General features: G+C 40.8%; 1 protein-coding gene and 1 long non-coding RNA gene across 2 annotated transcripts in view; both read right to left on the bottom strand.

Annotated features, from left to right (window-relative positions):
* Nucleotides 1-4039, bottom strand: part of SET (SET nuclear proto-oncogene) — an 11295-nt gene extending 7256 nt beyond the window's left edge. The window contains exon 1 of the mRNA XM_025205004.1: nucleotides 3932-4039. Within this exon, the coding sequence (XP_025060789.1) occupies nucleotides 3932-4039 (108 nt within the window). The remainder of the gene's footprint in view (nucleotides 1-3931) is intronic.
* A 1502-nt stretch (nucleotides 4040-5541) lies between these two features.
* Nucleotides 5542-8348, bottom strand: LOC112550414. The gene is made up of 3 exons (XR_003094243.1): nucleotides 7317-8348; nucleotides 5695-7120; nucleotides 5542-5594 (listed from the first exon to the last, which is right to left on the bottom strand). It is a non-coding gene; the product is annotated as an uncharacterized LOC112550414 (long non-coding RNA).
* Nucleotides 8349-14150: the final 5802 nt, after the last annotated feature.

Raw genomic sequence — 14150 nt, 5'->3', positions numbered from 1 at the left:
GTGGGAGGCAGCCCGGGCCGCGGGGATGGGGCTGGGGATGGGGCTGTGCTGATGAGTGGGGCAGCGCTTGGCCCTGCAGTCGCTGCCCCCCGCCTCCCCGGGCCAGGCAACGCCGAGCCCCTCGGAGCTGCTTTGTGGCTCCTCTGGTGTCTCCTCCCCGGCGCTGTCTGCTCTTGTCCCTGTCACTCTCGCTTGCTGTTAACTGACTCCTTGGTGTCACGTCGTGGACAGTCCCTGTCTCTTCAGATGAATCCCGCTGCTGTCCTCGAGGCTTCTCCTTGCTGTTCCCAGCTGTCGGAGCCCAACAGCCAGATCCCCACTGCTGTCCCTTCATAGCTGTGGTTCCCCGGCGGCTAAGCCCCGGTGTCCGCAGCGTTGTGGCACATCCCCACCCTGCTCCTGCCCATGCAGCAGCCAGAGGAAGGGAGAGTGCCTCTCTCTGTGGCCGTTAAGTCAGTACCGCAGCAACTTGTGTTGCAACAGGCACAATTCTTGGCAGTCAGAAAAGAGAAGCCAGGCACTGGAGAGATGTAGGTAACATTACCATCTCTTTCCCGGGAGTCCCTTGCTGAGGCCCTGCTGGAGCTCATGGTTGCAGTGAAATTGCTTCGTGCTCTGTCTGAATTTTCTCAGATCCTTTATCGTTGCTGTCTTCAGCATCCGAGAAGAGATGTGGGTCATGTTTGGTCCCTGGTGCCCCTCTATACTGCAGCTGTATTTTCTTGGAATGTCTCTGATGCGCAGTGTTACTTACTATGGGTTGTAATCCCTCAGATCAGTGTGCGAAGGATCACCTCTGAAAATGTGGACATCCTAAAGGATGAAGAATGTCTTGGATTTGAAAGCTTGTCTTACTTTGTCCCATCTACATAGTTGGTCCAATAAAAGATCTCCTTAACAAATTCTTGACTCTTGCATAATTTCTGGATCAGCATGGCTACCACTTCTCTCTTATACTACCAAACCCTATAGGGAAGCCAGTTCCAAATGGGAGCATCGAGGAGAGAGAAGCATCTGCCTTCTCCTCGCTAGAACATTTTATTTTAGTCTATGAATTATTCAGTATCCCCGAGGCATGTGATTAGTATGGTCCATTGATGCATCTAAACTCAAATAATCTGGCTTCTTCAGGCTTGGATGCCAACACCATGTTATAGAGATACCTCACTACTGGCAAGACTATCACCCATTAAACTTTCCTTTATACCAGAACTAACTCATTAACATGTAGGAGACCAGAAGGCACTTATTATAGGGGGGGAAAAATCAGTTTAGTTTTAGGTTTAGGAAGCAAATTCAAACTGTTTAGACACTCCTTACATTTAAAAAGAACTAGAAACTCACTTCTTTTGGAAGAAGAGCTGGCTCACAGTTGGGTTTTTTTAGTGCTATTTCCTACCCTTTTTCTTTAGATGCTTTGGTTTCCTTTCTTGTTCCCTTTCTTTCATACTGCTCTTCTGATGAACCCTCTCCCAGCTTCTTATTAATGGTTTGTCCCTAACTACTCCCCATCTCTCTCATTCTGACAAGTCTTACTGCTGTCGTTACCCTTTTCTCCAGTTACGTCCTCATCAAATTCCAGTTCTTCCTCTCAAATTTTGTGAAACCTCCTGCTTCCATCAGTTTGTCTCCTGTTTTTCAAAAAACATCACCCATAGGCATCTGGTAGAGCGGACATGTGGTCCCCCTGACAGGGCTCTCCCTGATGTTGACGCTGCCGTCGGCTTCTGCGTATGCTCGCCAGCCCTGTCCCTGCCACCGACACTAGCTTCTGCGGGTGTCTCCCCCCAGACTCGAGAGGCACCAGTCCATGACATCACCTGAACATTCTATTCATTGTGGTCCAAATCCTAATTCTATCAAGTTTGCAATGCACTAATTGCTTACATGGGACCAGGATTTGGCTCTATATAATTTACTACAGTAATTAATAGAATCTTGCACCATATATGTTTGTCCCATTTCAAATCGATTAATTTTGTTCCTCAGTACCGTGAGATAAGACGAGGAGTAAAAAGAAGGAAAAGGGATAAAGTAGTTCCCAAGACCAGGGATGAATGAGCACAGACCATGTACCCCATTCATAACAACACTGGTTAGCCTCCATTCTTTCTTCATATCAGTATACAAATGCACACCCGTGCACAAATTGGATGCATGTGATTGTGGGAGACAGCAAGTAGCAGCACACCTCAAGGATCTGATCATGTTGTTTTTCAGGTTAAGTATCCTGATATGTCTCTCAGTTAAATGCATCTGATCAAAGCTTGCTATCACACAAGTATCTGCTGTTTTACAAAACTTTGTGGAAGCTGCAAACATCATTTACATATAAATCTGTCACACTAATGTGTTATATCCCTGATTCTATAAAAACATGAGTACTTAAGGGTTTAACAGTTAATATACAGTTGCTTTTTTCACTAATTCCCAGCATTGGTCATCATCCATAACAATCAGGTAAAGCAATTTCAGGTCTTGAATCTAGATGGGGGGCGGGAAAGGTGCATTAAACTTCTCTGACACATTGTGGTAGAGTTTTGTTATTTTTAGAGAAGATGAGGTCTTGGTTGTATTACTGTGACCAGATCAGGCCTTTTGAGCTCTGGTTGCATCAAGGTTCCACTCAAAGTTAGATGGATACGCTTAAAAAAAAAATCGACTTCTATTCTTTCAATTAAGTAAGGCTGATTATGATTCATAACACAGTTTCACTCCTCTACATTATGCTGCCCAGGTAGGTGTCTTCTAAGGGAGGTGAATGGAACCAATGCAGATGGATAGCTCTACTCCTTCACCAGTGTCAGAATTGGTAATATTAAAAAGTCTGTTATAGAGTATCTAGTTTCAGCTATATAGTGCCTGCTTACTCCTGTTTTACCACAGTGGGAGCTACAGCCTTTAGCATAGCAGGGGCTTGGTACATTTGTGGTGTGAATAAAGTCTCAACTTTATGACATTTGTTCTTCTGGATAGTGAGACCTGCTTAATAGCAATATGATTCAATAGTTTAGGGCACGAAATTAAGAATATTGTATCCCACTGAAACTTCAGGGAGACCTATATAATAATGTAATTACTCAGTTTTGGAATTTAGCCAGGGCAACAGTTAATTCCTCTCACTCTAGATATGACCTGGTACAAACCAAACCACGTATGCTTGTAAGAATGGAAACACCTTTTCACAAAGTCATCTGACTTCCTGTGCTCTGATGAAAAAATCCTGATTTCTTAGTGTTTCTTTGTTAGCTGGCTATTTTAGTATGAGCCAAACAAAAATACAATAAGTTGCCTCATCCACCATTTGAGATGCCAAGTTGCTTTACTATCATTGCACGGTCTACCTGAGGACTGTTGTCTACCCCACCATGATTTCTGACATCAGGTTTAGGTCTGTGTCAGTGATAGTTTATTTTTAGAGCTCTGATTTAGCAAATGAAAAAATAAGACTGGCTTAAACCCACTTGCAGATCACAATACAAAGATGCATGTGAGAGAGAGAGAGAGAAAGCAGATAATTTTCACAGGAATAAATCCTAGCAAAATGTTCCTACATTCAAAACTATGCAACCTAATACCATTAGTAACAATTTATATTGATATAGATTATAGTCTTTCATGATGAAGAATCTCAGAGCTCTAAAATAATTATACGCTTGTAGGACAAATTATACACAGGGATCATTTTACCAACTGCTGAAGTACAGGTACCCTGAGATGTGACCTGAATTCTGCTTAAGAGTATAGCATCCATGGATCCAGCCCTACCTTAGGAATAATGATCTCCTTAGAACATAAGATTTTTTTTCCCCACAAAATAAGCCCTTTGGATTATTTAGTTCACCAATGAGTGGAACTAAATATTGTTAGCAAGGGCTGTGCTTGAGGCCGCTAGGAGAGGAAAGTTTATGACTGGCAAGACAGTACATACTCTGAGCAGCAAGTGAGAACGCTCAGGCTCTTCTTGCAGCGTGTAATCTGTTTGACAGCCCCCAGGAACTGCCGAGTCTCCATGACCCTGGAAAGACGCTTGGCACATATATTAAACAGGCAAATGCCTCCCTCCCAACTGTTTATTCATCTCTACTAGTCACAGACCCTCCCAGTTAGGCACTCACACTACAGCTGAATGGCTAGATAATGACTGAAGAATCTTGCACGTGTCTTCACAGTTGTTGCAGTCCAAACCCATGGATGGAAGCATTTCTGGAATAGAAGCCTCTGAAATTAAACAGCGGCCCAGAAATGTAGACACTGGGATTGATTAACATAATTACAGCAGAATGATTCAAATAAGCCAGTGCAAATATTTATCCCCACCTCCTTTCTTTTTTGTAATTCAGTAGAGTCACCATTAGACATCACTAAGTAACCCTGATCTAAGATATTCCTTATATCAGCAGTTCTAACACTGTGGTTTTGTGGATCACTTGCTTATAGTCCACGGAGAGCTGCCTGATCACATGGTACCGGTTCTCATTGTTTACAGAGGTGAAAAGGGAGAGAAAAAATATAGCAAGGGTAACATTTAAAAAAAATGCCTAAGTGATTGAAAGCCAGTGGGATTTAGGTAGCTATATGCTGAGGTTTTTGTGAACTCGGGGACCTGGGCTCCTAGATGACAGACACTTATGACAATTCTGTTGCAAGCCATTCTCATTGCTAAGATCTTTTGTAAATTCAACTACAAAGGAAGGCGGTTTGTATTATAGATGATGATAGGGCAGTTGTCTTTGGGAAACTCTCCAACTTGGGCCTAGGATGATGCAACTTTGTGAATATAGTGGGGAACAGGAGACATTTGACTAGAAGGGTTCGTTTACTCTTCTCCTTGACTTGCATTAAGTCCATGCTATACCCTCACTACATTCAGGACAATGCTTTTGCCCTGTTTCTTGCCTCACTGTTTGTAACTGACGATCATTTGCCATTTGTGCTCATGCAGACACGGATGCTGCCATTAATCTAGTATTATACAGCTGCAGTCTCTTGATGCAGAAATATTTAAATACTGTCTGGCTGTCCTGATGCACTTCCAAATGAGGACGCTTATTTGTTCTTGCATGAGCAGTTCACATCCCTATTCAGGACTTGAAATGAGAATGCTTTAATGTGGCAAAATGTACTGGCAAGCTAACTGGGGCTCCTTTAAATCCTCAGCACCTGCATTGACTTCATTCACAGGGGCAAATTTCTAGACTTCATTACTGACTTAATGGCTTCACACAGCTGGATGTTTCTGCAACCTCAGCAGAGTTGTATAGTTGTTAATTTTGCAAGGAATCTAAAGCATGATCCTGCTCCTATTAATTCACAGATTTCAGAGATTTCATAGACATTCAGGCTGGAAGGGATCTCGGAAGACCATCAAGTCCAGCCCCCTGCCGGAGGGGCAGGAAGTCAGCTGGGGTCACAGGTTCCCAGCAAGATAAGCATCCAATTTTCTCTTGAATGTGTTCAATGTAGGTACTTGAACCACCTCCGATGGCAGGCTATTCCAGACCTTGGGGGCTCAGACAGTAAAGAAATTCTTCCTTATGTCCAGCATGAAACGGTCTTGCAGCTTATTCGACCTTGTCATCCCTTGGGGCGCTCTGGTAAACAAACGTTAATTAAAGTCAATGGGAGTCTTTTACTGACTCCAGTGGAACTGGATCAAACTCCTAATAAACATGTGTAAACTAGGACATTTACCTGGATTCATCTAGTGATGATGTGCTTTGTTATTCTTCTGTTTTGGTTCTGTGCTTTATCTGAATGGTTTTACTTCAGCAGCTGAGTGCTGACAACAAGTGTGCTTTCTAGAGGGAATTTGTTGGAGGAACCATGTAAGAAGTCATCTTCCAAAGTGGAATCATTATTCCAGAACATAATATCCACATCAGGAATTAATCCAAAATAGCTATTCTGGTCAATCTCCCTGTAAAAAAAACACCTCAGATAATTCAGAAAAGGAATTACAGAGGATCCTCTTTTTTCTTCTCCCTTGAATTGTGCTGAGAGGGAGGGCTTTGAACTTCCATCTGTAAAACCTCTCATAACAGAAGCAAGACTTCTGGTGCTAGATACATTCATCACAGGCTAGACTCAGCAGATATTAGAAACTTATAAAAATGCTAAAAAGAAAACAAACTTGAAGTACTTATCAGTTGGGCATACAGCTCACACACAAACCTAGTTTTGTTAAAAAAAAAAATGGTGGCTAATTAAACCCTCTCCAATGGCCCTTATGAAATACAAGGACCAACAGCACCGGATTAGACCATGGTACACTACATGCTACTCCTTATTTGGGTTTTCCCCATCAAAGGATTTTTAAATGATCCCCTCCCCCACAGAAAAATTAGGTGGAAGCTGAGCTCTCTACAGATAGATTTGGGGGACGTTTGCTTTCCAGGAATTTCGCTCTGGAGACATAGTGAAGTTCTAATTGATCTTTTGCTTAGTTCTAGGTCAGGAAACCTCCTACTGATTTTTGAATAAGGACTGAGTACAGCTTCAGGATTTGATCCATAGTGAATAGCTGCGAAGAAGAAAAGACTATCCTGCTATGTGTATTCCACTCCCCCCACTGTTGGAAAGGGACAGCTCTTTTCCTGGGAATCATGAAAGACTTCCCTTGTTATGGAGAGAGAGTAACTCTATTGATATTTGCACTCTGTGGGGGAGTAACCTCTTGCTTCTAACCAGGAAATATCAGATTAAAATAAACACATAGAACATCACTCAGGGAGGCGTAGTTTATTTGTAATTTTTAGTTTAAATTCGGCACTGTTTGTGTTGTCATGTGTGCTTAAAGCCTTGAACAGAAGCACTGGGGCAGCAAAGGTGATACAAGAATAAAGATAAATTAATTAAATATGTATAATATGATTTGGTTATACAATTATATACACTATACGTATATCACTATCTGAAGATGGCAGAGCACTTTACAAAACCAAGTGAAGTCTTAAGAAGCTGTGAGGAAAACAGTTATAGCTATTTTATTGATGGGTAAATTATAGAGTATTATAGAGTACCTGAGTGTCTTCATTAGGGTTTGGAATGGAACTCAAGAAATCCCTGACACCTAGGCTCTCACTTTTACCATTCAATCTGCTGATATATAGCAATGAACCTGCAAATGGAATTTATTTAACATCAATAGCAAAGAACCTGCAACTGGAATATATTTAATAATTATCCTCATGTTGTGTAGATGCTAGTGCATGTACTACCCCACTGATGTACTGTGGTGGCACTTAGGAACACCAGTCATGGATCAAGACCCCACTGCAATGTACAGATACAAGATTAAAAAAAACGGTTCTTACCTCAAAGTTTACAGTCTTCTAGCTTGCTCATCCATGGCTGTGACATCTGCAGTACTAAGACGGCAAGTATGTATTGTTGTTATTATTATTACTATTATAGCCATTATTATTATTACAATTATGATTGGTCATCAGAACTTGTCAGCGTATGCACAGGGGGCAGACCTATCACTTACTGTGATACTTTAACACAGTCACTTTTCAGAGAGGACCTTTACCTTAATGACAAGGTCATCCTTCCTCTCTTGCAAATAAAAATATCAGACACTCACTGAATCATAGGAAGGAAATCCCTTAAAAGTGCACATCTTGGTTTTTGCGCTGACAGTTCTGGATAATGTGCTCTCTCTGTGTTTAAGAAGAGGAGCAAAACAGACGGAAAAAAACTTTCCCTTGCTAAAGCTGTAGTCATCATTATCTGACTCATCATCACTTCTGTGATTCTAACTGACCGCACTGATTTTACTGGGCTGGGAAGTCAAGCATGTAGGAACACTCTTTACTAACAGCCACCTCGCTACAGTTAATTTGTTCAGGTTTCTTTTGGACATATGGAATAAAATCCTTCAAAAACACTGTAATATTGCCAGCTTCTAGTAAGTTTTGTAGAAGGGATCAGAGCAGTGGAGGAGTGGGAAAGGGGGAAGGAGGAGAGGAAAGGAATGGAAGAGGGTCCATATCTGAAGGGAGACTAAACTAGAGGAACTTTACTGACATTCATTCAGCACCCAGCAGGGCCTCCTTCAAGGACGTTTACTGAGATCCAAAGAATCCAGTGATTCACAAAAAGGTATTTACATGCAACACTGCCCTCTGGGAGTAAAGGTGTAACTACTCCTGGATAGCAACAAAGAATACTACCAGTAGCAGACTCCTATTGAAATGTCAACCAGGTACTAGTGCTCTAGAGCAGTATTTCTCAACCCGTGGGTCATGACCCAAAAGTGGGTCGCAAGAATATATGAAAGGGTTGCAGACAAACTTTAAAAATGGATTCTCCTTTAAAGGAAAAAAACGTGGGAAATGGTGACTTTTCCCTTGCAGGCTGGCAGAGTTCTAGCCTGCAAGGGGCTGGTTGGGACCTCCTCTTCCCCACACACTGGGGGGCTGGGATCTGGGGGCAGTGGGTCGGGAGTGAGGGGCACTGGGTCAGGACTGTCCATTGATGCTTACAAATGGGTCCTGGTATAAAAAAGGTCGAGAACCACTATTCTAGAGAATCGGACATAATTAAATTATTAAATCACAGTGCCTTCATTAACACATCTTGTAGGGTTGTTGGTTGTAGTTGTGTTGGTCTAAGGATATAGGCAGACAAAGTTTTTTGGGTAAGTGTGATATATTTTATTAGACCAACTAAAATAGTTAGAAACACTGTTCTTTTGCAAGCTTTCGGGCACAAGCACCCTTTTGTGTTTGTGCCTAAAACACTCCCTATGCCTGAAGAAGGGTGTTTGTGCCAAAAAGATTGCAAAGAACAATTTTCCAACTATTTAGTTGGTCTAATAAAAGATATCATATTTACTCAAAGAACCTTGTCTTAACCCATCTTTAGCACCCAGATCTTTAAAAAAACTGAGCTGTATAAAACAGATGTTCTGGATGTTTTTCTTTATAAATTATCTCTTTTCAGTTTGCAATATTGGAGTCTCTTCTTACAGACCTAGTCCAACTAAGAAACATGTGTTTTTCTATGGAGCTGTACTGATACTACTAGTTGTGTAGGCTCCTGTACAAGCAGGGCTCAAAACAGGGCAGACCACAAAGTAAAAAATGCCCATACACTTCTGGTAGCAGAGATAAAAACCTGAATCATCATATCAGCCATAAGCAAAGGACAAACGTAAATCAGGGAGTTTTGACATTTTTTTGGCATTACATTTTTCCAGACCTCCTTTTCAATGTGAACTGCAGTACCAGTCTCTAGCCCCTGCTGGATTGTGCTTCCAGTCTCGGCTCAGTGTTCCTTCCAAATACATCCTCCCAACCTATGCCCCTTGCTTAAATAGAATGATTTCAATAAGCCTCAATTGTATGAAGATCTGAAACTACCATGTAATTGGGGCAAAGGGTGTATTTGATATTTCCTCACATGGAGTCCTACATCCATGTCTTCTTGAGCGATGTTTTGTCCTGATCTCATAAACTTAACAAGATTCAAATGGAGGTCAATGCTTGTATGGGATTCCCACAACAACCCCCTCCCCCCACAAATGCATGGTGTGGGAGTGCTGGTGATTCATTAGCTGCTACTCTGCAACGTTAGGTCAATGCCACAGCAGGTGGTAAAGAGCAGGAAGGTGCCATCCTTTAGATCAGACAAGAAAACAGGTTGTGACCATTTGTGGTCACTAGAAATCATTTGGCATTTTCTGCAGCAGTGGGAATGTTAACAGTGGGGTACTGGTCAAATTTAAATTTGAACATACGTTACAATCTGCCTTCTTAAACTGCCAGTGCAGTTTTGACAAGACAGTATTCTTTTTTAATATTACTGGTAATTAATTCTCTAGAGTCATGCTGTGTGCGCCAAGTGCTCTGAGATCCTTTGGTGTGAAAGCTAAGTGCTTAGGAAAAAGAAAAGGCTATTTTCAAGTTCAGAAACTTAATTTATCCCTGCTACAACAACTTTGCTGGCATAGATATACCAATATGGCAATGCAGCTTATACCAGCAAGAGGAGTTTTTTTGCTAGTGTCACTCTCTTTACTAGGGCTTTTGCTTATATAGCTGTCAACTGGAGTGTGATTATTTTTTTTCATGCTCTTAAATGACATAGCCACAACAGTAAACCTTTTTAACTATAGGCCCAGTCTCAGTCTTTGTTCAGATATTTTGTTGATGAGTGTAAAAAACTGCATGTTTTACAAACAAAAATGCAGCCTAAGAGTGAGGAGAAACAGCCAGTCAATTTGTGCTGTTGTTTATATCACCATAAATCCAGTGTCAAAATAAGTGGGTTAACCTCAGGATTGGTGCTGTTAAAACTGAGCAGCATTTAGGTGTGGGTTTTGCTTTTAAGAATGTCACTTCTGCAAAGGTGACTGCTGTTACAAAAATAAATTATAATACTGTGGTGTGACACCTTCTGATGCTTTCTGAGTGTTTTATGGATATTAGTTAAGCCTCTTAACACATCTTTGCAGTCTTATTGCATCCTTTTACAACCTGGGAAAATGTAATAAAAAATGGATGAGTCACTTTTCCAGGGTCACAAACTTAGTGACAGAGCTTGGGGTAGAATCTAGGAGTCTCAATACTCTGTGCCAACTTTTGCATCTCATCATGTCCTGTTTAGTAAAGGTGACTTTTCAAAGTAAGTGCTTAAAGGTAGGGTTGGCAGTGCCTGCAAAGATAAGGGGTCACTTATGTTCACAATATGTACATGCCTTGAGGAAAAGCAGCCCTTGATGATCTGTAACTTAATTGGTAGTCAATGCTTGTTATAGTATATTACACAGAAATTAATTAAATAGAAGCTCAAATTGCAGGGGGGAAGGACCTCACTCCCCTTAATAATTTCAGAAGATAAAAGGCTAAAAAATGTACAGGAACGGGTATGAAAGAAAGAGCAGAAACTCCAAAAAAGCTTGCGTACCTTTTATGAATGTCACTAAAGAAGCAACAGGATGAGTTAGCACTGCACAAGGCAGCGAGCATTCCTCTAGCAACGACTCAAGACACATTAAGACTAAAGAGCACTTGAATGTTGCAGTTGTGGTGACTTTTTCTTCCTTGGTTTAAATGGAGCATATGTATCCTGTGTGTATTCGATTACAAATTCCAGTTTAAAACATAGGCCCCAAACTGACAAAGGACATATACATTAGGGAACAGGGGCATGGAATAAATGATAAACAGAGATGTCTTTTGTTTGAGACCCTAGTCTGCAATTCAAGAGACTGGTTTACATTTCTGCATGACTTTTGACAAGTGACTTAATGTCAAAAACTTAATGTTTTTGTTCCTTAGCTTCCCCATATGTAAAATGGCAATAATACTTCCCTACCTTATTAGGTTTACGTGAAGATAGAGTTCATGAATGGCTTTGGGACATTCAGATAATAGTGTTGAGTATTAGAGAAAGACTCAGTAGACAGACAAACTTCAATCCAATATTCTTCAGTTCAGTCTTCTGAGCTCTCTATACTCTACAGCTCCCTGATTAATAGTAAGCTGTCAGTAACACTAGTCAAGCAGTGACCATAGCACACTATTAGCAAACAAAGGTGAAGGGATACTTTTGAACAACACTGCAGATGGCAATATGTTTTCTGATTTTATTTTACGTTCTTATGGTTTTACTGTTATCCCCTTCCACATTTGTGTTTTTTTGTCTGTTCTCTAGAGTCACTCCCACTTCATGTTACCCCAAAGCCTCACTGGCACTAACCTCTATGCCCATAGAGCAAGCAACCTCATCCTAAAGTGAATGACACTTAAGACACCAGCTCAAAATGCAGGTGAACAATGAGTCACTGGGAAGAGCGAGCTCCAAAACAATAAGGTAGTTCGTATTCCCACCTCAAAAATAAAAGAGGAAAGAAGAAAGATATGTCCTCAGTTAGATATGTTATCAGAAACAATAAGAGGAAGAAACAACAAGACTTGAGGCCAAACTGGAAAGATTTAAAACGGGAGAGATTTAGAGTGAGAACAGAAATAAAAATCACACTGTGCAGCAACTTATCACTGAATCCGAGGTAGGCAATAATGACAGACACAAGAGATAAAACTCCAAGTTATCCTGGGACACTGCCGATCTATTTTATCTAATACCTATAACTATCTGGGTGGTGATAGAGATGTGGAGGTGATGAGCAACATGCGTACATATTATTAAAATAAAGACTTTGGAATTCAGCTATGCAGTCTCTATTCTTTTCTTCTTCCTGTGCTCTCTTCCATTCTACACTTGTGCTGTCTCTTTCAGGCTCTCTCTTCCCTTTTGTAATAGTTACTGAAACTCCTTTGGCAACCCCAGGTGGCTGGCCAAAACTTTGGGGTCTGATGGATTGTGCCATTTAAGAGTAGAAACTGATGATGGAATCAGGTGTTACTATGATGCAGTCTTCTATTGACAAAGAACATATAGAATTCCATTTCCCTGGACACAGGAGGAATCATACAAAATACAATATCTTTGCCCCACATCCAAGCCTCTTTCAGTAGTTGTCAGCCAAAAAAAACCAAGAGGGAGCTTACTCGTGCTGCTCTTTGTGTTTCCTCTTTCCTTCCATGCATGTGCTGCAGGTGAAGGCATATGCCAGTTTTGGGTGTAGAGCGCTACTATTTCAGCTATGTGGATTTATAATTAAATGCAACTGTTTCTGTCATTTATTCCAAATGAAAAGCATCTGCTATACCCATTGGTTTCAGTGAGGTTGAACTCATTACATGTTGCTATTTGTACTGCAGCAGTGCCTAGAACTTGAAGCCACGTTGTGCATTGTGCAAGCATTTAGCGCAGCAGAGTAGAATTGTGCTGTACCCACCATCCATGCTTCCTTGTTCCCTTACCCTCTCCGTTAATCTCCTTCCCTATGCCTCCTCATCCCATGCTTACTCTTTCTGCCAGTCTTTACCTCTCCACCTCTTTGTTTCCTGATGCCGATTTGCTCCATTAAGTGAAAAAGTTAAAACCTAATGGTGTCCTGTCATGTGAAACGCAAAGCAGAGAAAGCATATATCAGGGTTCTAATTATAGGCACTTTTTGATGCAACCTATTAGCAGCCAGTTAATATGAATCCAAAGGAAACTTCCCAGCCTCCTAAAGTATCCTTGTTTTTACTCCCCTTCCAGGTCAGTAGTTACATGTTCAAATACAGACATTTCTGTACAGTTCTGACACTGCCATCTGTGGAACCACATACCAGACAGCAGAAATGCTGGTTGCTCTACGTTTCTATGTTCAAACTCTCAAGCAGGTCAGAGATACTGGATTTCCAGTGACAGAAAAATAAATAAAAAACACAACAACCAAGCAGATTCACAACCCTTTCAAAAAGGACAATCATCTGCTACTATCTGGCAACTTCTCATCCTTAGGAAAGTAGTAGTTCAGGCAGGGAGTAAATTACCAGGGAATGTATGTTACTGTTGCATTAACTGCAAATGACATTGCTGAAAATATGGCTGGTTTGCTTTCCCCCCTGTTTTTCATATTCCAAGTTCCTGTTTTATCTCACTTTCTCAGTTCAGAGACAGATACTTTGTTTTACACTATCAATTCAATAATGTTTTTCAAAGTACTTTGCCTATGTAGACTGAAGTAAATGCTAGGAATTCTTATTAAGGCAGGGAGTGCATGTTAGTTCACACTTGTAGAGCATTATATCTATTTGCTCTAATTTATTCTTTATTTATTTAGCGAATGCAAATCTGCAAAGCCAAGCAATAGCCTCCTCGTTAGCTGAGTTGAAAACATGAACAGATATATAATACTCCTTAATATTAGAAATCATGCTGATTAAAAGGTAATCCAGTCATGGTTGCAGGCTTTTAATTTTTAATTATGAACATTTTACTTAAATATTGTTAAGAACTTTTCTGAAACAGTCATTCGCAGTCAGGTTCGGATGTTCAATAGCATTTGTTCAACAGAGTACACTGCAAGGTTCAAAACGACCACTATGTGCTAAACATTCACAACATTTTTGGTAAAAGGACCCTGGAAACATCATCCGCTTTGCATATTTGAATGGAGTGGCTGAATTTGAAAGGGATGCTTATTTATGTATTTTTACCTCAGTCATTAAAGGACAGATTCTCATCGCCCCTTAGCATCTACACATGCTGATGTTTAGAGAAATAAGCATTTCACAGTGAGTGCT

This window comes from Alligator sinensis, unplaced genomic scaffold (assembly GCF_000455745.1).
Source record: "Alligator sinensis unplaced genomic scaffold, ASM45574v1 scaffold388_2, whole genome shotgun sequence".
Lineage (NCBI taxonomy): Eukaryota > Metazoa > Chordata > Crocodylia > Alligatoridae > Alligator > Alligator sinensis.
Note: the sequence above shows the minus strand (reverse complement) of the source record. Positions and strands in the feature narration are given on the sequence as shown.